Source organism: Balearica regulorum, chromosome 1 (assembly GCF_011004875.1).
Source record: "Balearica regulorum gibbericeps isolate bBalReg1 chromosome 1, bBalReg1.pri, whole genome shotgun sequence".
Taxonomy (NCBI): Eukaryota; Metazoa; Chordata; class Aves; order Gruiformes; family Gruidae; genus Balearica; species Balearica regulorum.
The window spans coordinates 180,836,924-180,861,625 of NC_046184.1; the positions used below are offsets into that span (position 1 = coordinate 180,836,924).

The following is a 24,702-nucleotide window of genomic DNA, read 5'->3' on the forward strand; positions in this document are numbered from 1 at the left end:
TCCAGTAAACAAGCACCTATGTGATTTTACTTGTGAATGACCAACTGCACAAAAAAATTTAGAAAGTAAACCATGGGAAAAAAGTAAACAAATACATCCCAACTCCTAATTACAGAAAAACAAACCAAAACTGCTTACAGGTGGTGCAGAGACACAGCAATTTAAGAAAGTCTTAAAAGTAAAACTGCCCATGAAGCTACTCAGAATAGCCCCATTAAAAAAGAGTATCTTAACTTGAAAGTCAGGACCTCTACACTACATACATGCTGTATGCTTACATTGTAAAATAAAATATGCTGAATTGGACCAATTTTTAAATTGTTAACCACTACTTTAAAAAACTTAATACACCATGTCATCCCACAAGTTCTACAAAAGGATCAAAAAATTATGACGGGCAAAATATGCCTATAAAAATTCAGAACTGTTTAAACTGCTACAGGCTAGAATAAAGCTCTAAAATCTAATCTTCAACAAATTTTTACATCTATACATAATTAGTCAATAAGTTAGGACCAAAGTAAAAAAAAAAAAAAAATCAAAACCAAAAAACCTTTTCCATGTGTAAGAAAAGCAAAAGCACTACATAATAACACACACACCCACACACACCCCCAGTTCACTCATGTTCGCAGTACTTCCCTTCCCTCCTTGACATGGAGGGAAGTCCTTTTCCAGGCTGAGAGATCAACCTTTGTTGAGTAGATACCCCCTTTAACTGGCCTAGAACTCGTGGGAGACTCAACTCTCTCACTGGGGACTCAACTTCTCTCCTCTCCCTGGACAGCGGTGATGAAACTCTATGACTTATGATGCAATTTCCAATGGCTAGGCCTCACAACGCCCAGCAATAAGGATTGCTGATGTAAGCTAATGGGTGTCAGACATCAAAAGGAGGTTGATTACATGAACAGGGAAAACAAGCAAGACTGGAATGGGCCAAGGAAACCAAGCAAGAAGAGAAACCCTATCAAGTCTGCATCCAGTATCTTGTAAAATTTTACTTTCAGCTTTAGCACTAAAGACCATCACTGGTCTAGAGTGAAAAGGTACACTGAAGGAGCTCCGTCAGGAAAGGAACAAAAATTACTGCAATAGCTAAACACTACTGTTCTAATTTTCTCCTACATGCCATTTAACCCACAGTGGAAGTCCTATATGAGCAAATCTAATGTAGAGGAAGAACAAAAATGCCCAGGAGATCAGAAAACTGATCAACACAAGGCACAAATTAAAAAAGGAAACAAAATACTATGGCATAACTACATAACTCTTTTCAGTAAAATAAATAGTATGTACTGAAATGAACCTACATGAAATAAGCTCTCAAGATTTCCACTAAGAAGTCAGAAATAACATTTCCAACTAGGTACTAGGGTAATGAAAGAACAAAACCAAAAAAAATACCACCGATAAATATGCTTCCCAAGCATAGGAGAATCTGAAACAATCTTTCTGAGCAATGAAGATATTTCCTGATATCGTCCTGCATGATAGCATGCCAAGTTAGAAGACCCTATGATGTTTGATGTTCAGTGTGTGGGATGTACAAAACAAATGTGCAAAATATGGAAAAAAACCCTCTATATAGCCCTCACATATTTATTGCTTTGTTGTTAACCAACTCTTGCTATCATTAGACAAACAGGTATTCTACTTTGGCAAAGAGCTCTTCAACACCACACTTATTTTTTAAAAGGAGTATGTAATTAATTTCAAATTCTTTGACATTCTACCCCTCCCAGTAACTTAGAACAATTAATCAGTTTTATATTTAGAAAAAATGCATCTTGACTAACTTAGCAAAGATATTAAATGCTTTGTGTAAGGTTGAAGCAAATACTACTTCTCCAAAACTCTGAAAATCTAGATATACCAACCAAGTACTGAGAAGGCAAGCAAATCTTGTAGGAAAGATGTCAAACCAAAATATTTCCTCTTCTGTTTATGGTCTCTAAAGATATTCTGAGAAGATCTGATTAATTGATGCTATTTCTTTGACAATGTGAACAATTATGTCTGGCTCAGACATCCACACGCACTCAAAAATAGTCTGTAAATGTCTCTCTTGGGACATGAAAGAAACCTGCAAATGACATTATTAATATGAAGAAAATAAAACATGAGTAGAGCCCTTGTCATTGTTACAAACCTTATAAAACTTACTCTAAGTAAGCCAACAGAAGTAGAAAAACACATCTCACCCTCCTCAACCCAAAAAACCCCAACCAATCAACAAAAAAAACCTCCAAAAGGATTAATTTCATGTGCTTTAACATTTATCGCCTTTCTGCAAAAAATTGTTTTCACAGCCAACTTTTTTTTAGTTCTTACATTATGGAAAATTTCTTGTTTACAGATATTCCTACCGATAACACTTGCAAGTCATCAAACAAGGAAAAAAAAACCCCAAGCATTCCTGACATTAACCATGCCTGTACAAGGAAACTTCAGTACGTTAAATAATGTGTCTATTCAACATGTACTATATACACTAAGAGGGAGTAAGGTCTAGAATCACATACCCCACTACAAATTAGGTTTGTCATAGCTTCTCTTTTGTGATACCAAGCCAACAGTATCATGTGTCTCTTCCCTAGAAAGCAATCAGTCAGGAATACTACATCTATTCCTCCAGTTTCCTCTTTAATTAAAATAGTTTGAATTAATCTATTAAACATAGACAAACTCAGAACATTGAAATAAGAAGAGAAATGGTGATGCCAGTAATAGTCCAGACATTTTTATCCATCTAACTTCTTTTACATGCTCAACATGTTCAATTTCTTCACACGCCATACAGAGAAATCCAAGCATAAAATCTGTCAGAAGTCTCACAACAAGAATATGAAAAACTTTCATCACATGACAACGGGATCAAACATAATACATAAAACAGGTTAAGCTATGCGATCTCAAAACAAAATTGCAAGTCACTTTAGAAGAAGGTGTTTAGTGAGGAACAGTCGCTCTCAAAATTAACAAGTTAAGGAGCCCATATGCAGTCTCCAAATAATAAATTGTCATCGTATGCAATTACATGTACTAACAAGGCGCAGGGGGGAAGGAGGAGGGGAAGAAAAAGAACAGTGTAATACTCCAAGTATCCTACTTTAACTGTCACAAGTTTTTTCATCACTACAAACTCTGAGAAGAACATGTCCTTAATCTGATTTGTACAGCTGGCAATACTTTGCAATGATATTTCATAGTCTGATAAATATGAAATGCTCAAGTGGAAGACTCAAACATATTTTGCAATGCCTAATGCAGCAGACAGAAAATTGAAAGCCATTGTTTTATGCCCATTTAGTATAAATTACCTCCTCTCAACTGAAATTTGCCTGCTTTTAGTTTATTAAAAAGTAAAATGCAGTTCCTTAAGCACCCTTAAATGTCAGTTATTACATTTCAAATAAGGGCCAGTAACTTTCAGAGGAATAGTTAAGTTGTGATCATCTGTCTATATTCCAACATGGATACACCAAGCTGAAGTCTGAAAAACCATGTAGTTTCTCAGAGGATAGAGGTGCTAAAGAAAAATACTTAGTAGTAGTTCATCAGGATAAATGCTTTCCACAAACTTGTCTCTAAACACTGCCTCTTAAAAGAAGGCTAGGGAAATAAGTGAATTAAATAATTATCCTGACAGAACCTGAAGGTTAATTCCATGTAAAGGCATGTATGACGACATTCTGCTAAAGACATGATGGAATTTAAGGCAACATTTCCAGTAAGTAAGAAAGTCTCTGGTAAGAAAATTTAAAAAAAAAAAGTTTCAGATAGACTGTGAAAAGTAATTTTTCAGCCTGGCAGGACAGAGGCAACTGAAATCACTGCATACTGGTGAGATGGAAAATGAGGCATATCCCAACAACATAACTGCCTAAATCTAAAGTGTTTTAATAAAAAAGAAATCCAGACTAGTAACTTTTTAGATTAAAATTAATTAATAAATATGCACTACCACTCAGGAAGAAGGGTAGTCCAAAATACTCAGCCTTCATTTAATTCATTTAGTCAATGGGTAATTATGAACTGTAAAATTATTGTAGGAATTTTCCTAACAGTACAGAAGCCAAAGAACAAAAGACATCAAAATCTTGTCTGATGCAACTATTTAGGGACATTTTTTCTACAGTAATCTTAGAACTGGTTGACTGCATAATTCTCTTAACAGCCTTGTTTTAGCATAGTCAATGAGGACAGAAGCTATGTAAGAAATCCAACCAAGACATATTTATCTACTGCACCTACTCAATTATTCAATAGGAAAGACTTCCTGCTTGGCACACAACACAAGAAGATGATAGTGTGATGCCAAGGCCGTCCAGGCCAAAGAGCCATAAAGAAATGGTACCCTATCCTTCAAGTAAGTATTTGCCTGTCATAAATCAAGGCACTGGAATGGGCTCAAAATCTCCCTAAAACAGATTGGCAAAAGCCTTCTCTAGCTTAAAGAAGCAGCTGTAAGCCTTTACCATTTAGTGGTTTTCAGTGTTGCTCTTCACATTGCTGAAGAGAGGTTCGAACGACTTCAGAAAACTCACAGTTTACTACCTTACTTACCTGAAATAGAGGACAGGTATAAGAAAGCCTTGAATGATAGTTTCATTTAAGATAATTCAACACCTGTAGAAGCTCTTAGAGTTCTGTGAGGTACAAGACACAACATTACCAAATTTCAACTCCCAAATGTCTGTTGGCATAAATTAACTGTAGTCCACGACCCTTTGCTATTTTCTTTCCTCAGCTCATTCCTTACTGGAGGAATGAATTGAGGAAAGCTGCAAAGTGGTTTTTCAGTTGCCACAGAACAAAAAAGATTACAGAAGAACTACGATTATACATACCTTAACAATAATTTTTGTCTTCTTACCTCTTTAGGCAGAAATACAGTGCAAGATACAGGAAAGGGAAACTAAGCTAAACTACAGACTTCACTTCATAATTAGTATTTTTAAGTGAATTACTGTAGGCAAAGTTCATAGGAATTCTAGCTTGTTTTAAAAGCAATCAGAACAAGGCCATAACATATATAGGTGGGAAAACTACAATCTTTATTTCCTTCATATAATAACAGAAAACTAAAAAGAAGGGTAATTGTAGTGTAAATGGTGGAACGCCTGTCACGTGACTAAGGAAACGCAAGATGGAAAAGGGAAAGCAAGGACTTGGCTTTGGGGAAAAATGCCACAAGATAAGCACTTAACCTACACATTTTCATAATTTATTAAGGAAAAAAAAAAATCCTACAAGTTAGAAAATAAAATTAAGACTTAAAGTTTAAAGTATTATCTTGACTTTATTTAATTTTTTTTCCACAGAACAAACTACTAAGTGAGTCAGGAAAGCCCTTAATGTTCCATGCTTTTCAGTTGTTAGTATAATCTTACATGTTTTACAAGAAAAACAAGCAGTTTTATTTCTAACAATGGCTTTGCAATTAATTTTTTCATTGGGATAATGATATTTTCATTAAGTGATCCCTGCTACATTGAGGGAAATAGAAGGATACAGTATTGTAGTGTTACATACAAGATACTCAGAAGCACTCTAAAACAGTGGAATCCAAATATAATTTTATTATTAAAAATATTTATTAATTGCATACTTAAGACATATTTTGCAAGCACTAAGAAAAAAACAGTTTTAGTGTTCTTACATATATTTATATGGGTATTGTACGTGATTATGAAAAAAACCCCACTAGCTTTTTGATTTATCTTATTTAAAACACAGGTTTATCTTCTATCCTTCTAGCCATCAGAAAGATAAATAGCAGCATGTTAGGTGTCAGAGGGACTGAAAACAAACTCAGGGCAAACTGGGTGATGGACAATATACAATCAATTATCAAGAAGTCTATAGATCATCTAGTAACACTTTTTCCACTGAAGTGGAAAGCACAATGTACCCTGAGAATATCAGGCATATTCCATCTACAGTCAAGGGAAAAAAAAAAAAAACACAAGAAAACAAACAAACAAACAAAAAATCCAAAAAACCCCCAAACAAAAAACACCAAACCCACAAAACTTGTACCAATGCAGTGCAGTTCGGTATTAAAGAGTCAGCAGGAATAGAGAGCAGAATGTTAAACAGCAGGGGGCAAAGAGAAAATGGAATTACATTAAACCTATTAATAATGTAAAGAATTTTCATTAATTTACTATTTTTGATAATTATAAAGGTTGCCAAAAGTAGACCAGAAGCTCAGGTGCTTCAACAATAGGTCATGTCATCAATATAAGTTACTGTGATAATTTTGGCTGTTTTTTCAAGTGACTAGTTGAACAACTTTTTGGGTTTTTTTTCTTCCTTTCCTCCCAGTGGTATACTGTCACCAGTTTATATTTGTTGGGAAAAAAAGTTAAATTCAACACACGAGTACCAAAAAGTGTGCTGGAGAAAACAGTACAGAATAATCAATTCTAACATATAGACTCAATTTCTGCCTTTAAGTCAATTCATTAAATCTTTTTTAAATAGCAACAACTCTTTCAAAAAGGAGTTTGAAAAACTAGCAATATTAGGACAACAGAACTCACATACAGTGTATTTCCACATTAGTAACAAGTCTTCAGTACAGACAGCTAAGAAAGACTTTGCTATCTGGAAGTTACCTGGAAGGACTGAAATAAATCTCAGCATAACACTTCTAATAAAACAAATTCATAGTTGCTGATAACATCAATCAGTTAAAGGAAAGTAATTATTAAAGTCGGTTTAAAATCTGTTTTGTTCTCTTGTAAAGAGGAAATATCACAAAGTTACTTAAATCTTATGACAAAGAATTAAGTATTAAGCAGCATGAGAACTTCATTTTGCATTTGCATGTGGTATCTAGATTTATATATTAATATGAACACTGAGACAAAGAAAAGCGTCCAACAGTGTTCAGCTTAAAAGACAAACCTGAGTATCAGAGCACGACTCCAGTGGGTGATTAAGAACTACAAATACAGAGAGAACTAAAGTTCGCATCCAAACACAAAAAAGTCAAGAGCAAGATGCTAATCAACGTTCTCCTGCAAAAATCCTATAGCTGCAAGGACCTTTCAGCAACAAAACAGTAAATCCTCAGAAAGAAACCATAAAAAAATTGTTTACTGTGGAGATGTTGGTTGGCATTTATCTTATATAACCATAACGATCTAAACTTAGTTTGAATTTACACTATTCACCTAGGCTCCTTTAAGAGGAAAAAACAAGCTTGTGAAAGATACCTTTCATTTCTGAATGGACTGAAAGGTTCTTGGAAAATCCTTATTTCTCCATAGTAACATCTAAGGAAGCCTCAATGACTATCAGGATCCAGCATGCTGTTAGGACTATGCTACTTGAGCTACAGAATTGCCTCTCCATCTTTGTTTAACAAACTAATTCTGAAATAAAACAAATGAAATTGGGTGGGGGAAAAAGCGGTCCATCTCATTCGACTCATCTTGTGGCTACATGACTGATGATCCAACATAGGAGGAGAGGGAACGGGAGAAACACGTGGTCGGAGATAGGCAGAAGAGGCAGGAAGAAGAACCGCTGCTTCAGGTTGGCACCTCACTACTAGATCAACTTCATCTTAACACCAGCCCAGGTTCTTAGACTGCGAAAGCTAACTTTCAGAGGGTTAAAGTAAAATAAAAGCCACTCCTCAAGACTGTAATCAAAAGTGTGAAGAAAAGGCTGATTATTAACCCACAAAAAAGGGTTAAAGTACATTCATACAGTAAGAAACTAGCACCTTACAGCTCAGCTATTGGGATAAAAAGAAAAAAATTAAAAAGGTAAATTTTCATAGAAACATCAATGCATCAGCTGGGAAGAGCTTCAGATATCTGTTTAAGTACAAAAAGGCCATCTCAGAGGCTGTAAGGGCATCTGAGAGCTACAGCAAGAACACAAGTTAAAAGACCACTGGCAGGAAACAGTAGTTGACTGTTCAGCCTCTGCAGCAGTAGTAATATGGCTAAATGACCCAGAGGTAAGAAACAAAAATAAGCACAGTCAACTAACCATTAAAGAATCAATATACAAATACTTTTTGTGTAGCTTTTTATATTAAGAGTAAACAGCAAAGAATTGTGCACTCCTGATTAAAAAAAAAAAAAAAAAAAAAAACCAAACCAAAATGCACTTCTATTTCCATGACATTCACAAAAAAAGCCTTTTGAAGTTTCCAACTTCCATAAGGTTAATACATTCTAAACCTCATAAAACAGATTTCGAGGCATACACCTCCACCACAATATTTGGCAAAGAAGAAACCACTAAAACAAGAATAAAATCATGATACAAAATCAAGTGATACAGATGTCTATTTTTAGCCATACATACACATGTAGTAAAAACCTTCAGAATATATATTTTAAAAGGCTGTTTCCTAACCTTTACAGAACAACATACAATGTACACAAAATGAAACAGAAAACTGTGTTTAATAGAGTAAGCAACAAGTCTTAGAGATAAAATATGCATAAAACTGTTTGGCTGACAGGTCAATTATTCATTTTCAAACAATACAATTAAAATTTATTATACAGGAAGAATACTACACAATAATACACTTTTATGAAGTTTCATATAGACAACTAAAAGTTGAGATTTTGTTAGTGCATTCGTTTAACTATTTTCCTACACATGCAATTAGCACTCTTTGCATGGGTGGGCACTAATTTCTGAAGGGTTACATATTTTGTACAGGCTATGTAGTTTATATTTTTAATACAATTTTTTATCACGTACCCATGTGTCTGCATGAACAGGTCTGATGTTGCTGAGAAGCACCTCTTCGTAATTTCCATAATCACAGAATTTAACAACTGCAGTTGTCCCAGAAGAATGGAGAGCTTCAATTTCTGCCCGGTAGAACTTAAAAAAGAAATTTTCAAAGGTCATAAAATACTACCTGAAATACCCCAAACAGCTTAACAACTACCTTTTTGCATAAATATATATATATATATATTTTATATATATATACTTTTTTAGTCTTACTCGGTATTAAATTTTGAATAAGATTTGTACCAGATATTAAACCAGATGTATTAAACTTCCACATGGTAGACTGAAAGGATGCAGTAGAAAGTGTTCAGAATACTCATTGAGAAAATATGCAGCTTACAAAATTAGACTGAACATTGAAAAGACTTGTTTTCACTTCACTGAAAGCAGAACAAATTCATCACTAACACAAATGCTGTTGTATACAGAGAAGTGTTACTGTAAGACTTTTTCTGAAAATACATGTATCGGTAATTGCCTCAGCCATACACACTGTACATACTTTAACACATAATAAAATATGATAAAAACATGTTAAAATTTCCACTTCAAAGAGTCCTTTCTCTAAACAAAAAAACTGGATTTTTTGACACATATGTAAACACAGATCATCTTTCTTGAAGATATGAAATCACTTCCATCTTACTGAATGCAAAGAAATCACTGCCTCCTAACATGGTTAAGCTCAGTACTGTATTTTATCATCACATTTCAAAGTTGTCCTAGATGTGAGCAGCAGCATTTATTATAACTATCAAAAAACCAACAACCCTCAAAATGTGAGGAATACTTTTCAAATAACAGTCTGCGATTACATCGTATCTACTTGTTTTGCAAGTTTCATACTTTCCAGAATTTCAAAACCTCATCTCATAGTAATGCAACTATGCTTCTCAAAAATAGGAAAGAATTTCATAATATGCCATATATTTCACACTAATCCATCCATTCAAGCTACATATTCCTATTTCCAAGAGTCAAATTACTGTATGTTGCCACTACCAAAAATTTTGCATGCCTTAACATACTTTAGTCATACATACAAAAGAGAGAAAAATAAAGTCATGCTGCTGAGCTAATACTACCCGTTTCCTGTAAAAAATAAGAAAAAGTAGTAAAAAACCCTAAATAATTAACATAAAATAAACAACAAAAAAGACAGAAACTGGTGGGAATAAAATCTGTTCAAAGAACAGTAATATTTAAGGTAGTTCTAAGATTACCAGAAAGGGTCAAAACCTGAAGAAATTAGCCAAGAAGAGTGACAGAGAACTCCTGAACAGATAATAACAAATCAAAGAAAATGACCTACAACTTTCCTAGCAAAGGAGGAGAAGATGAAAGTATCTTGCCGCAAGAAAAATATTATTAATAGAAAAAACAGCTGAAAAGGAAGTATTTAAACTTTTAAAAATCAGTAAACCAAAACTATAATGCGGCATAACTCATTTGTTCCACAAGTTCTTCAGCTAACAGTCTACTAGTGATAATAAAAAAAAACCCACTTTTTGCTTTTTTCTTTCTGTGATGATTTAAAAAAAAATAAAACCTCGCTTTTTATTTTAACAGCCCTGTTCCTGCAGACTATGATCTTCCCTTGTGCTACTCAAGGTTGTACACCGACTTCTTCTAGAATAAGGCATTACACGTCTACCATGACAGACTATTCTAGATAGCACAGCATCCTGTTTCTTGATCCTTGGAAAACAATATGGGCATCTAGATCCGTATTCATCCCGTCAAATTTTTGGCATTAAAATGAGGGAGCTGGCATACTGAGGGATCTGGTGGAAGTGCTCACCAAACCACTTTCCATCATTTATCAACAGTCTTGGATGACTGGGGAGGTCCCAGTTGACTGGAGGGTAGCTGGTATGATGTTCATGTACTAGAAGGGCCAGAAGGAGGATCCAGAGAACCACAGGCTTGTCAGTCTGACCTCGGTGCCGGAGAAGGTTATGGAGCAAATCATCTTAAGCGCCATCATACGGCACATACAGGACAACTAGGTGGATCGGGCCCAGTCAGCATGGGTTTATGAAAGGCAAGGTCTGCTTGACTAACCTGAACTCCTTCTATGACAAGATGATCCAGTTAGTGGATGAGGGAAAGGCTGTGGATGTTGTCTACCTAGACTTTAGTAAAGCCTTTGACACCATTTCCCACAGCATTCTCCTAGAGAAACTGGCTGCTCATGGCTTTGGAAGAATGTACTCTTTGCTGGGTAAAGAACTGGCTGGATGGCTGGGCCCAAAGAGTTGTGGTGAGTGGAGTTAAATCTGGTTGGTGGCCAGTCACAAGTGGTGTTCCCCAGGGCTCAGCAGTGGGGCCAGCTCTCTTTAATATCTTTATCAGTGATCTGGAAGAGGGGATCAAGTGCGCCCTCAGTAAGTTTGCAGATGACACCAAGTTGTGTGGGAGTGTTGATCTGCTTGAGGGTAGGAAGGCTCTACTGAGGGATCTGGACAGGCTGGAGGGATGGGCCAAGGCCAACTGTATGAGGTTCAACAAGGCTCAGTGCAGGTCCTGCACTTGGGTCACATGCAATGCTGCAGGCTTGGGGATGAGTGGCTGGAAAGTTGCCAAGGGTTGAAGGAGTAGTTTGAAAAGGGCCTGGGGGTGTTGGTTGACATCCTGCACTTCGGTCACAACAACCCCATGCAATGCTACAGGCTTGGGGAAGAGTGGCTGGAAAGCTGCCTGGCAGAAAAGGACCTGGGGGTGTTGGTTGACAATCGGCTGAATATGAGCCAGCAGTGTGCCCAGGTGGCCAAGAAGGCCAACAGCATCCTGGCTTGTATCAGCAATAGTGTGGCCAGCAGGATTAGGGAAGTGATTGTCCCCCTGTACTCGGCACTGGTGAGGCTGCACCTCAAGTCCTGTGTTCAGTTTTGGGCCCCTCACTACAAGAAAGACATTGAGGTGCTGGAGCATGTCCAGAGAAGGGTAATGAGGCTGGTGAAGGGTCTAGAGCACAAGTCTTATGAGGAGTGGCGGAGGGAACTGGGGTTGTTTAGCCTGGAGAAAAGGAGGCTGAGGGGAGACCTTATTGCTCTCTACAGCTACCTGAAAAGGAGGTTGTAGTCAGGTGAGTGTTGGTCTCTTCTCCAAGTAACTAGTGATAGGACAAGAGGAAATGGTCTCAAGTTGTGCCAGGGGAGGTCTGAATTGCATATTAGGAAAAGTGTCTTCCCTGAAAGGGTTGTCAGTCATTAGAACAGGCTGCCCAGGGAAGTGGTTGAGTCACCATCCCTGGAGGTATGTGTAGAGGTGATGCTTAGGGAAATGGTTTAGTGGTGGACTTGGCAGTGTTAGGCTTACAGTTGGACTTGATGGTCTTAAAGGTCTTTTCCAGCCAAAATGATTCTATGGTTCTATGATTCTGTAAGTCAAATGCTTCAGTTAGGAGCTTAGTCATCCTAAACCCCACCTAAATAAGAGAAACAATCACCTTCAAGATGACTGAATTTAAGTGCTTAAAGTTTCATGCAATGAACACAAGCAACATAGCTCATAAATAAAATAAAAAAATAGAACAAGTAGCTAGACAAGTGGCACACTACACACCTATGAACAAAGCTCCGTGACTGTGCTGGCATGGCTAAATCTCCCAACATGTACATAAGAAAACATTAAATGTACAATTTGTGGTACTTCTCATTTAGCAAAGGCATACCTTGTTGTCCTCCCAATAAAGAGCAAAACATTCATCCCCTGGTCTCCAACTTTTCCCATACTCCACGTGAATCGATGGTTCTAATATTTTCTCTGGTTTGATGGGCCCAGATCTCCTTTTGGGACCAGTGTTGTAATATAACATTTTATCATCAAAAGATGGAATCGTAGTGGGTCCTGATGATTTGATAGGTCCTATTCGTCTTCCTTTCTGATGATGTTCAGTATCTCCATTTGGTACAGCATTAAAATTATCAGTTCTACCAGGATTTTGGTAATCACTATTAACATCAAAATGTCGCTCACTTTTTACCATAAAGGCTTCACTACTTATTGTCCGTGCCTTCCTATCACAAAAATTTTCAGAATTATGTATTTGGTTTTCCCTTTTCCCGCGTTTCTGGTTATTGTTGTCTGTAGTATCTTGAGCAGAGTTCTCCTTGAATTCTGTGAAAGACACCCCTTTTCCTACTCTGTTTTGCATATTGTTATCCCTTTTTTTGAAAGTAATATCACTCTGGTGAGTAGCTACGGGATAACCCATATCCTTTGGTCTGTCATTCCTAGGATAATGTCTGTCACTCTTATTTTTTTCATCTGTCCAATGTTCTAAAGAGTTGTGCCTTTCAGGACCTCTGTTTCTTGGTAACCCACCACTTTCCAAAGCCTGCCTTGAATTTTGAATATCCCTTTGAAAACGAGGGGGTTTCTCATTCCTTGGTTGTCTCATGTCATTGCGAGAAACATGTCTTGAATGATTCTCTTTGACGCCATTCTGTTCTGTATTCATAACTTTGTGCTGTACTTGATGTGGTGGCTGAAATTGCAATTTTGGTTCTACAAAGGAAAAAATTATTTCAATTACTAACATATTTCACACAAACATATTTTAGAAATACTGTTTCAGATCCTAACTGATAAAGCAACATTACTATTTAGACAAGTATGCAGTATTTACCTTTGTGATGCAGAAATGGAGTGGTACACGGAAAATTTAGCAAAAGACATTTGAACTGTAATTCCTAGTTACTGGAAAACATATGTTACTCTGGGCTGTACTTAGAAACAAACCACCTACCAGTATGAGGAAAGCTGGGTATAAATTTCCAAGAGGTTACTCATTTCTCCCTATGGACATCAATAACTCATTTGAGTCACAGCAATTTAAGACAGAAAAATAGAATTCCAACATGGAGAAAGGAAGAGGGAGAAAAATGAGGAGAAAAAAGGAATACTTTTAATCTGAATTGAAACTTTCTGTAAAAATAACCTGTTAATAACTATTCAGCATAAAAGACAAAGGCAAGAAATAGAAGTGATAAAATAAACACAGCTGACAAACTGTAGATAACGAGAATAGTAACAAAGCCCAGAACTCTGGAGACTCTGATCAATGAGCCATAACAGGAGCCGCTCAAGCACTACCTTCCAGAGATTCAACCAGAACTCTAACTGATGCAAAGAAAAACAAGATTATCATGGATCTCATGAGAAAGAGCAAACTTGCTATGGGATGCTGGGGAGGAGGGGAATTGTGAGGATCTGTGAAACTTTTTATGGAATTTTATTTTTTTAGGCAAACATAGAATTTTTAATGGGATGTTTAGATGAAGAGCCAAAGGACAGGAAAGATCAAGATGAATCCAGGAGGAATAAGCATGAGAAAATAAAGAAGGAATGAGATTAAACAGGATAGTTGCAGGTAAGCAGGCTCCTGGTCAATACACTTGCTGGGCCAACTCCTGCACATGATCACTGCAGCCTGTCATCTCCTTATTAAACTTTTAAGTTTAAATGCACCTCTTCATATCTCCTTTACAAACGGAACATGAAAACACTGGTTTTCTTTGGTTTATATCTGTAGCTTTTCTGTAAGTATCTTCATTACACTTTTCTTCTTCTATATAATACATACCTGTCTTCTAAATTTCCTTTCATCTAGAAAGGTTTATCTTCCTAATTAAGTCTTCCTTCATTACATTCTTAATTTATACCTCTACTCCTCTGGCAGTAAAATCCTTGGACTTCCACTCTTCCTATTCCCAAACTAAACTCTCATGTGTATTCCTAATGTTAACTACACATGAAATGATTGAATTGTTTGATGACCTCTCAATGTTTACTGCCTTGTATACACCACTGAACAAATATGTGTATAATATGTATAAAATTGTAAAATACTTCATTGTAAATCATCTTATTTAATATTTTGTAACATGAAATTCATTAAACAAAGTCACTCACACCGGGGTAAAAGTAGAAATGGGGTAAAGACTAGATTGGGCATATTAATATTTTGCTAGTTGGCAGGATTTTGGGATTGACTTAGAATTTAAATGTTTCCTCTCACTGGCTGTCGTTTGACCTTTTTCTAAATGAAGAAATATTTTCTGAGCTGAGATAGGGAATCACCTCAGACAGCGTATAGTACATACGAGGATTCTGTACAACTGCAAGACTTATCTCCAAAGCATGCAAAGCAGTTAGAATACTTTAGTTAAAGCCTTGAGGAAAAAAATGGAAATATATACATATTCTTCTATAATTGGAAAAAAATTTACTGAAATCTCTACTCGATTTCATAGCATGTAATAAGTAATTTTAGCTATTGTCTAGGCGCCTTACTGAAAATAGCTAGTTTTACTAGACACCAAAAAATGCAGGTGTAATAGATCTCTGAGCAACCTACTCCTGTCACACAGCTAAAGAGATCTTCTCTTTCTACTCTTCTTCCACCTCTGTGACCTGCCTTCCAATAAAAAGTTACAAGCATTCTCACGTGAGAGAATATTTTCTGTCTTTAGAAAGGCAGGATTGTCTTGTCTTCCCCTCTCCCTTTGCAATCCAAAACGTATCCCCACACTAGCTACTATGAAGAAAAAACAATCCTCTCAGCTGAAACCAGGACACAATATTAATCTTCAAAATTTAGAAAGAAAGAAAGAATTCAGAACTCAAATGCTATTCATCTACTTCATAAGAATTATCTGTAAAATAGGACTTTAAGAAATCTCATTTAGGGTTATAACCCACTATTCCACAAAGAAGCATGAAGACTTAAAAGAATGTAACTGCTAACAATAAATGTGTTGCTGTTTTTAACACTGGCATGACTAGCTCCACCTAGAACTAAGCAGGTAGGAAGAACTTCTATTAGCTCCTTTTTTTTCAAGCAACAGAAATTTTAATAGTAAGTTAATAAAAAAAGTCATCTGCTACAGATCGATTAAACAACAAATTTATAATATATCAGCTGCAGAAGTAGGACTATTGGATGATCAAATAAGTTATTTCTACCCAACATAATGTGATCATGATACAAAAGCAACAAGCTTGACTTTAAAGTGCATTGGAACTTCTGGTTACAGAATTTTTTTAAATAGTATGGGAAAATTAAAATAATCATAGAATGGGTTGGGTTGGAAGGGACCTCAAAGATCACCTCATTCCAACCCCCCTGCCATGGGCAGTGACACCGTCCACTAGACCAGGTTGCCCAAAGCCTAAACTAAATGTTAGCATGGAAAGAGACTAGAGAATTTCAAAACAGTGAACAAGCACCTTTTTTTTCTAGGTCTATTTACTGTGACATGCAAAAGCTGCTCACAACACACCTGAAATTTTCCCACTCTAACCTTAAGATACGTAAAATCTGGCAAAGTGATGTCTTCTACGAAGATGTAGTTATTGTGCTAAAAGCTTCCCAGGGGACTACATCATACACAGCAGCCTTGAACGAGCAGGACTTGTTAACCAATTGTTTAACATTCAAGCATAATCCATTCACAAATGGGAACTGTCAAATAACAGAAAGTGTTATTTTGTCAACAGTAGCCAAAGAAAAAAGCCTAGAGATGAGCATATTACAGGTTCTTCATGAATTTGTGCTGTCTGGCCTAATCAATAAAAAAAATGAAGGGAATCTAAAGCTTCTTTAATAGAAAAAGTTAAGCGATGAAGGACATTACTCAGAGATTGCCTATTGCAGCTGCTGTTCCTTACTTCTGCTTCTTCTTGCCCCATCTCCAACGAACCATTAGCTAATGTTCCCAAAAAGTAATAGCTCCAACAGGGCAGTAACAAACAAATATTAATTTGGCATTTAACAAGAAGATTTGGAACACTATTCTGTCAAGTAGCGAGATACATCAGCCCATCATCATCATTGTAACCAGACATTTGGGAATGTGATCTGGAAAAAGTCCATTACAAAATTAATGACAAGGCTTTTGTCACCTGCTAGGTAGTTTTAAGATGACAACTAGTATTTCTCAGTTTGAAACCATCGGTTAGTTATTTTACTCATTTTATTTTTTGTATGTGATGACCCAAGATGACTGTACAGAACCAATCACATTCCCTTGCTTAGAAGAAACCAGCAGGACCTGCTGCAGTTGGAAATCCCGGCCAAGGCAATTTAGAAAGCACTGCTCCATGCACAATGGAATTTAAGTAGTATGTTTTCTGCAGCTCTCTCCCATGGATTTTATCATGTTTAATAATGTGGTTAAACTCAAAAGACAGCGGCCCTTCCCATACCAGTGGCAATGAGTTGGCTTTCTCCTTCCAACCCGAATTATATTTTTCTCTAACTTTATGAAAGCATGCCTTTGAGACAGCTACGCCCAGGGCATGTTCTATCTCATACCGGCCAAAAGATTAAAAAATTAGAAGGAAATTAATAATACATTTGCACATACTTCATGTCATGGAGTAAAATTCCAGTTACTCAAAAGCTTTGTCAAGTTACTTAAATATCAATATAATTCTTTCTAAAAAGTAGTAACACTGAGGAACTGGAACCTGAGTTCATGTTTCTGTTCAAATACAGTAAATACAAGCTGAGGATGATGATAATAATAAAGAAGTGACAAAAAAACAAAAACATTCTGCCATTGTGTTCACTACAAATTTGAATTTACAGGATTAAAGGACTGAAACAATTTTTTTTTTATTACTCCTTAAATGTATGAAATTTGCTATATTTTTCTCTCATGCATCTAAAGAGATGTTACTGACAAAATAAAAATACAAGTCTCCTAAGATATGTGACCAATGCCAACATAATACCACAACAAAAATAAGTTTGATTTTCTTGATATTCACAATCAATAGTGAATTAAGTTCAATTTTTAGAAGTAAAGCTGCATAATAAACATGACTATTTCGCAATTTGGATCTCTTACTGTCAATAGGGCATCATGTTTGTTGAAAATACAGTTACTAAATGGTAAACTTGAAATGCTACAAATTCCCTTTAACTCCAAAAGACAGACTCTTCTTTCCTCTCAAGTTCCCTCTCCCCAGATATTCAAATAAATTCTGCGAGAAAGAAAGGAAACAGTTTTTAATTAGATTCTAGTCTATTGCCATCTTATTTCAAACCTTTAACTTATTTTGGCAATATATAAAGCATAATGGACTAAAACAAGAAAAAGACTGTTAAAATTAGACAAGATATACTAGCCTCAAATTGTCCAAACAAGATGTTACCACATAAAACCAAAACAAAAAACTCTACACATCACACATCCCATATATCTGAAGCATAAACAGTTAAGTAACCGAAGGACAGAAATTCAAATCTGAAAGCCTTGTCCTTTTGGAGATCTCTGGGGCTGGACGCCTAAAAATTTCAGTGTGTGCCCTGCTTGCAATAAATGCTCACTCTCCACTAAAGTCCTATTTCTTCTGAGGGAAATTTGGGTGAAGAATTAATATGAGATAGTAAGAAAACCCCTGCCAAAGGCAATTGTTTGCAAACCCTCCTACAAGGTCAGTACCTTTTTTGTCATTTATCTGCTGCAGACAACACTGGCGGTGGAGAACATATGAGTAACCACAGCCAAATTAGGTGGGATGCTCAAGATGCAGAGTGAGCTGAGGCAAGAGTCAACATGATACTGGTGTTATACAGCATCATTCAAACCAATACAAGAATATGGTCTGTACTTATGGGATGCATATTTGATGAGTTTGGTGAGAAAAGAGAGAAAGCAGTCTGGAAAAAAGTCTTTGACAAGAGGCTAGAAAAGCTCAATCCACACAGCTAACACAGCTGATGGATAAAATAGAGGTCAATTATATCTTACAAATAGCTACAAGGAAAGCCAATTTTGATAGCTCTCTGTATGACAAGAAAGGCATAATATTATACAGCAATTAGAAGCTGAGTATGGAAAATTCAGATTAGAAGTGACGGTTGGACTTGATCTTAGAGGTCTTTTCCAACCTTAAGTTTCTATGATTCTATGAAATGAAAAACTTAAACGCTGATCTTTAATTACTGAAACAATTAACCTTGGCATAGAATTAATTCATCACATTTAAATCATAACTGCATGTCTAAATTTGTATTTCAGTCAAAGTCTAATTGTTGGAGCAAGAAACAGAGACTATAGCCCATGACTTTCTCCCTTCTCCTGAAGTGACCCCTGTTAACACACTAGACAGACATGCTACCTCTCACTTGCTTTTTCTGTGATCCCATTAATGTTGCAGTTTGTTCCACAGGAGGTTCATTTTAACAGGAAGATCATGAAATGTCCACCCCAAGCACAGCCTGTCTCTTGGGAGAACTGAAGAGGCAATTCTGCACAATCTGAAACTGAAATGGTTGTGGCCGCCTACGTCCTGCGTTAATGCTCTAACCAAAACCACTATTATGTTTCTCACTGCCTACCCCATTTAATAACAAATAAATAAATTATTATTAAAAAGTTGATCTTTGCTTGAGTCTCTCAAAGACGCAGATGTCTGCCAAAAGCTTTTATGGTTTTGGATCCTGAGCAGATGGAAGCACCAGCCTGTTCTCAGTCCCTAAGAACCAAAGAGAGAGAAAGTATCTGAAACACGTCTGGTTCTCAGCATTTTGTCCATGATTCCTTAATTCTATAGTCAGAGCTCTTGGCACTGTTTTCTTCTCCCTGATAATCCTTGTGTTTACTTATTTAAGCTGGCAAAGATGGAGGAATTGTTCCTCATAACAAAAGAAAAATAAGAAGATTAATGGCAAAAATCTTTTGTGTTTAGTAGCAGAAATAATCCAAGTGCAAGTAAAGGCAGATAGCTGACAGCAATTTTGCCTACTATTTTTGTTATCTCTCTCAGTCAGTAGCTTTCTCTCTGCAACCAGAATTCAAACTACTTAATTTAAACACAGAAATATTTTCATAGGTGTCACCAACCACAAACAGTTAAAATAAATAAAGCTGCAGTATAAAACTATGGGTTTGTTTTAATTCTTTGCATTTCATTTAATTATGTTTACTGTATGCTATGTTTTACAATTAAAGAACTAGCAGATCATGGAGTAAGGCACTGAATACTTTCAACAGCTGTAATTACTTAAAACCAGTATTTCATTAACTCTGAAATAAAGAGACTACATGTAAAAAAAACCTCACAAGACACCACATACAGGGCAAAGGACTAACACCTTACTTTCTTATAACCAATTCACACTTCTTTAAAAAGAATAAACAACAAAGAGCTTAATGTGCTGTCTTATCTCTAAAAAGGAATACAAGTACCTCCTAAACAAAATACAAAGCTATTTTAATTCATAAATATTCTTCTACTTGGTCTAAATCCAACTATGAAAAGGTACTAAATCAAAGACAACAAATAAAACAACTGGTCTGCAGTTCCTGTTCACAAATGGAACCACATAGCCTGATTACCGCAAATCCAGAAATGAATTTAGAAATTCTCAACAGTACTGAGGTTTCAGGTGCAATTGGAATCACTAGATAAGAAAAACAAGGAGGGATGCACAGAGAAAAGCAAATTTATCCTCTACATGCTTGAAAGAAACAATTCTTTTCAGACACTTTCTCCCCAAATCACATAAACAGTTTTTGAAGAAAATGTGGCACAACACAGAATTAAAAAAGATTTATCTCAGTTAAGCAAAACTGTCTTTTGTTTTTGCTTCTACATAGACTCTCAGTCATTTAGAAGAAATTAGAATCTGTCTGAAGGGTACAGAAGCCTAATGCTTGAGATAATGATAAATATGACGATTTCAGGTAATCATATGCGCCTGATCATATGCATTAGTGCAGTATTAGGGGTATGCTCATTTATTCAAAACCACTATCCCTATACAAAGGCCATCTCTAAATATCTGAAAAACAAACTTGGATTTTACACACCATACAGGACAGCAAGGGGCCAGAAATACTGCAGAACAATCAATCTTCTTTTATATTCAGTGGAGGCTATACTATGCTACATACAAAAGCAGAAAAACTTGCCTGCCTGGGCCCTCCTTAGTACAGTTACTATGCAGAAAAATAAATGAAGAGACCTTATTCTTGGCTATCTAACATTACATATTTGAGTGGTTTCCAGAAGGTTCCCCGATAAGCCTTTCATTTCTGATCACTATTTTTTTAATACTAAGAGAGAACTACATGTCTCTACTGCTAACAACTGACAGAATCAAATGAAATAAAAAAGGTGCTAGTAATATGTATCCTGTTTTCTGCAAACACTTGGATGCAGACTTCATGACAAAAAAGCTCGCTGTGGTAAGTATAATCACTGCGGATACATCATCACTGTGCAAATACTGTTAACATTCACATCATCTCAGTTTGCACAGAACTTAACTAATAATTAAGAATTTGAATGAGATTATTTTCAACCGCAGAGGCATACAAATGGTGGAAAAATAACACTTTGAATAATTTATTTTTAAGATGTGTTTGAATTCATAACACTGCACAAGTTTTCTCAAACTTGGCAAGGAAAAAAAAGCACTTTTACGAGACAAAACCCCTGCAATTCAGCATATACCTGTGTATTTCTTGAAGAATCCATTTGAAGTAGACTGCAGGATAAAAATAAAACCTGGCACAGAAACAGAGGCACAATCCTATGGGCTAGACACATTCCATAAGGAAAATAAGAACTAACAAATTGAAACTGAGCAAACACTGTAAAGCCCATTGACTTCCAAATAACAGGAAGTACAAGAACATGAACTATTATTTCTTCAGAAAGATAAAAGGCAGAAATATGTTTTAAAAATCTCAAAAAATAATCAGAACACTGTCTGAACTCAAGACTGCTAACAAGTGGGGGTTTTGTTTGGTTGCTTTGGTGGGTTTTTTGTGGGGTGGTTTTTTTTTCCAGAAAAGCATGACTTAGGAATAGTACACCAGATTGTATAGTGGTCATTCAAAGAATGCTAAAACACCCCACCATAGTGATAAAAAAAAAAAATTACAAAACCAAAAACCCGGTGTGTCATGTAGGAAATATGTCAGAACTTTTGGCAACTGAAGGAGTACAGGGCCTTTACAAAGCTTTCATAGAATTATCTTTTTCTTATGACATTTATGGAATCTTTTTCTTTTTATTTAAGAGGAAAAAAATACACAAAAGCAAAGTTTATTTCTCTTTAAAACACAATACTGAAGATTATAAACTGAAATATATATGCTAATATAATCATTATTTTTACTCACATAACACTATGCTTTATTACACTAAAGTATGTTGGCTACATACATGTACTAAATCCAAAGAATCATAAAACTTCCCCTAAGCAAACACTATCAGCCATCAATATCATTTTAAAAGAAGCAATTCACTCATATCACAATTCTCAGTAAATTACTATTACTTACTTACTCTAAAATTACTGACAATAAGAAAGGCATATAATCCCATAGGGATTACTTCTATTTTTCCTTTGAATGTCTTTCAGTCACACATAAAAGTGTTCTCTAATCTGGCAATATAAGCACAAAAATTATCCAAATAAAAATAATTTTTAAAAACCCCACATTTGTAATGCAAGAGAAAAACACTACCAATGTTTTCATTTCTGTTCACTGTAAAAATCTAACTCATCTTTGGTGCACAAAATGAGTTGCCAAAAGATACATCTGAAGCATAATTGCCTATGCATGCTTTTTAAAATGTGATTATATTAATTCTCTAAACAGTTTACAAAATTGTATCAGCTAGTGCAGAATGCTTGTGTATTTGAAAGGTATTTTAAATATTTTTAATTATTTTAAATTTTTGACAAAACCAGTGAAGACTCAATATAAACGTTCGATCTACAACTAGGTGTGCTTCATAAAGCAAGCCATAAATTTGTGACTACTCCCCACAAACAAACTACAAATAACTTTCATAAGAAAAGGAACTCCATTATGTTTTTTACGTCCTACAAACTGTTTAGTAAGACCTAGATCCAACTAAAATATAAAACAATATTTACCTCTTTGAAATCGCTTGTTTTGCAAGCCAAAAATACACTGTTGCAATGAAACTCAACCCAGGTATAGCAACAATATAGTATTTGCTATCAAAAGAACTATGAGCTATAATATTTATAAGCAAATGCCTTTCTGTTCATAGTTAAACCTTAGCACGTCATAAAAATGTTCAGTGAACCCTAAAATGGCTCTCAGTACATCTAATTCTACCAGCAGCAGCAAGAGATGCCTGGGTTTGCTAGCAGGTTCACTAATTCCTGGGCCCATCTGCTGAGGCAAGTTTTCTATGACGTAACACATGTCTTGTCTTTGCTACCACTTCCTCTTTTTTTGGATAATATCATCCTCTGTACAGCTCCAAGAACTGAATTTCTAGACTGCTGTGTCTCCTTCCCCCTGAATATGCTTTTAGTTGTTAGAGGCTGCAAAAAATATTCAAACACGTTAATGCAAAACGCTACACTGCTTATGCAAGTAACAACTGTACATGTGCAGCTTCAAAGCTCCAAAAGATCTAAAAAAATAACTCTTGAAAAAAATATGCCATACATTTAATGGAAAGCAGATAGTCCTAATAATTCTCACACAAAACTGGGGTTTTGATGCGCTGACAGAGTCAGCATGGCTTCCTGTTTTCATTTCTAATTCAATAACGACTCTCAAACACAACTAAACCTAAATTTACTGCTGTAGCAAAAAGACAAGTATTGGCACATTTTTAATACATGTAAGCTACAAACAAAAATAATACATTCAACAAAAAAATCTCTCGACTAACCACAGCGATGGGGATGTTCTACTTGTATTTTTAGATGCCAGTGCCTACTGACATTATAGCCATTCGTACCTTTCTCACCAAGGCAACCTGTTGACTTTCATTTACTACAAGCTCGTTTTCTACTTTTTCCATATTACTTTCTTCTTTTTAAATCCTAAATCCAGTGAAAATACACAAAGCAAGAGTCCATTATTAACAGTCAACAAAGACTATTTCGGAACTTAAGTTAAAAAAATAATTACATATCAATGCAGTGACTCCTTAAATGCACTCGTTCCTTAGGAAACTCCAAAATATCAAATAGTTCATATAAACTAGTATAACCTTTTTTCCATCCTTTATGAAAAGTGTCATTTTATAGGGAGAAAGAAAATCAGAACTCCATCTCAAAGCAATGTTAAATAATGGAAGCAAATACTTTCATTTCATGTTGGCTGCTGAAACACCTCCAAGGCCGTACCCAAAACAAAAAACCACCTCCATTTATTACTCAGCTTACCACAAGATTTGCTTTAATATTACAACAGCCTCTAGAGACCTCAGGAGGTATGGAGTTTTCTCTTCTTTCTTTTAATGCATCTGTCAAAGTTTACAAAGTACTGAATGACTTAGACCTAAACAGACATCCTGATTTATATATTACACTGAGAAAGAAAAGTAACTAAAAGGACATTAAATAAAAAGCCCAGATCTTTTGCATTAAATCTGAGGGATTATTTGGCTTCCCTTTTTCTAAAATCCTACCTTTCCCTCAGTCCTTACAGATATTAAACAGGAAAATCAGAAGAAAATAGTTGTTTAATATTTTACAGCAGTCAAAAAGATTCCCCCCCACACATAGAGGGAATACACAAACAATTAAGCTTGCCTCAATTACTAAACTCTTAACTGGGCAGCACACAAAACATGCTGTTTATAAACTGAGGCAGGAGGACTGCAGTTATGGCGTTTTTATTTACTTACTTCTGAACAACATGGAAGTGCATTAAAGTTGCAAGAGCCTTCATCAAATTAGATTAACAAAGTGGGATTTATGTTACTTTGTTTCAAAATTACTGAGTTTTAGACATCTAAGCCTGAAACAAACACCTTAAGCTCTTCTATAATCAAAACAGAAGTACAAGCCACCACAGTGCAATTTATTTGACCTTTCTTCAAAGCAGAGGAATAGCTCTCTAGCACTCCTTGGTTTTTTTACGGCTGACTGTGGAGGAAGTTCTGGGAACC

At 35.7% G+C, this 24,702-nt stretch overlaps 1 protein-coding gene across 3 annotated transcripts in view; it reads right to left on the reverse strand.

Moving 5' to 3' along the window:
- TDRD3 (tudor domain containing 3) overlaps window positions 1-24,702 on the reverse strand; it is a 119,793-nt gene that overhangs the window by 16,115 nt on the left and 78,976 nt on the right. For all 3 annotated transcript variants that reach the window (XM_075741735.1, XM_075741733.1, XM_075741734.1), the window contains exons 11-12: window positions 12,461-13,296; window positions 8,746-8,871 (exon numbers count right to left, since the gene is read on the reverse strand). In XM_075741735.1, the coding sequence (XP_075597850.1) occupies window positions 8,746-8,871; window positions 12,461-13,296 (962 nt within the window). The remainder of the gene's footprint in view (window positions 1-8,745; window positions 8,872-12,460; window positions 13,297-24,702) is intronic.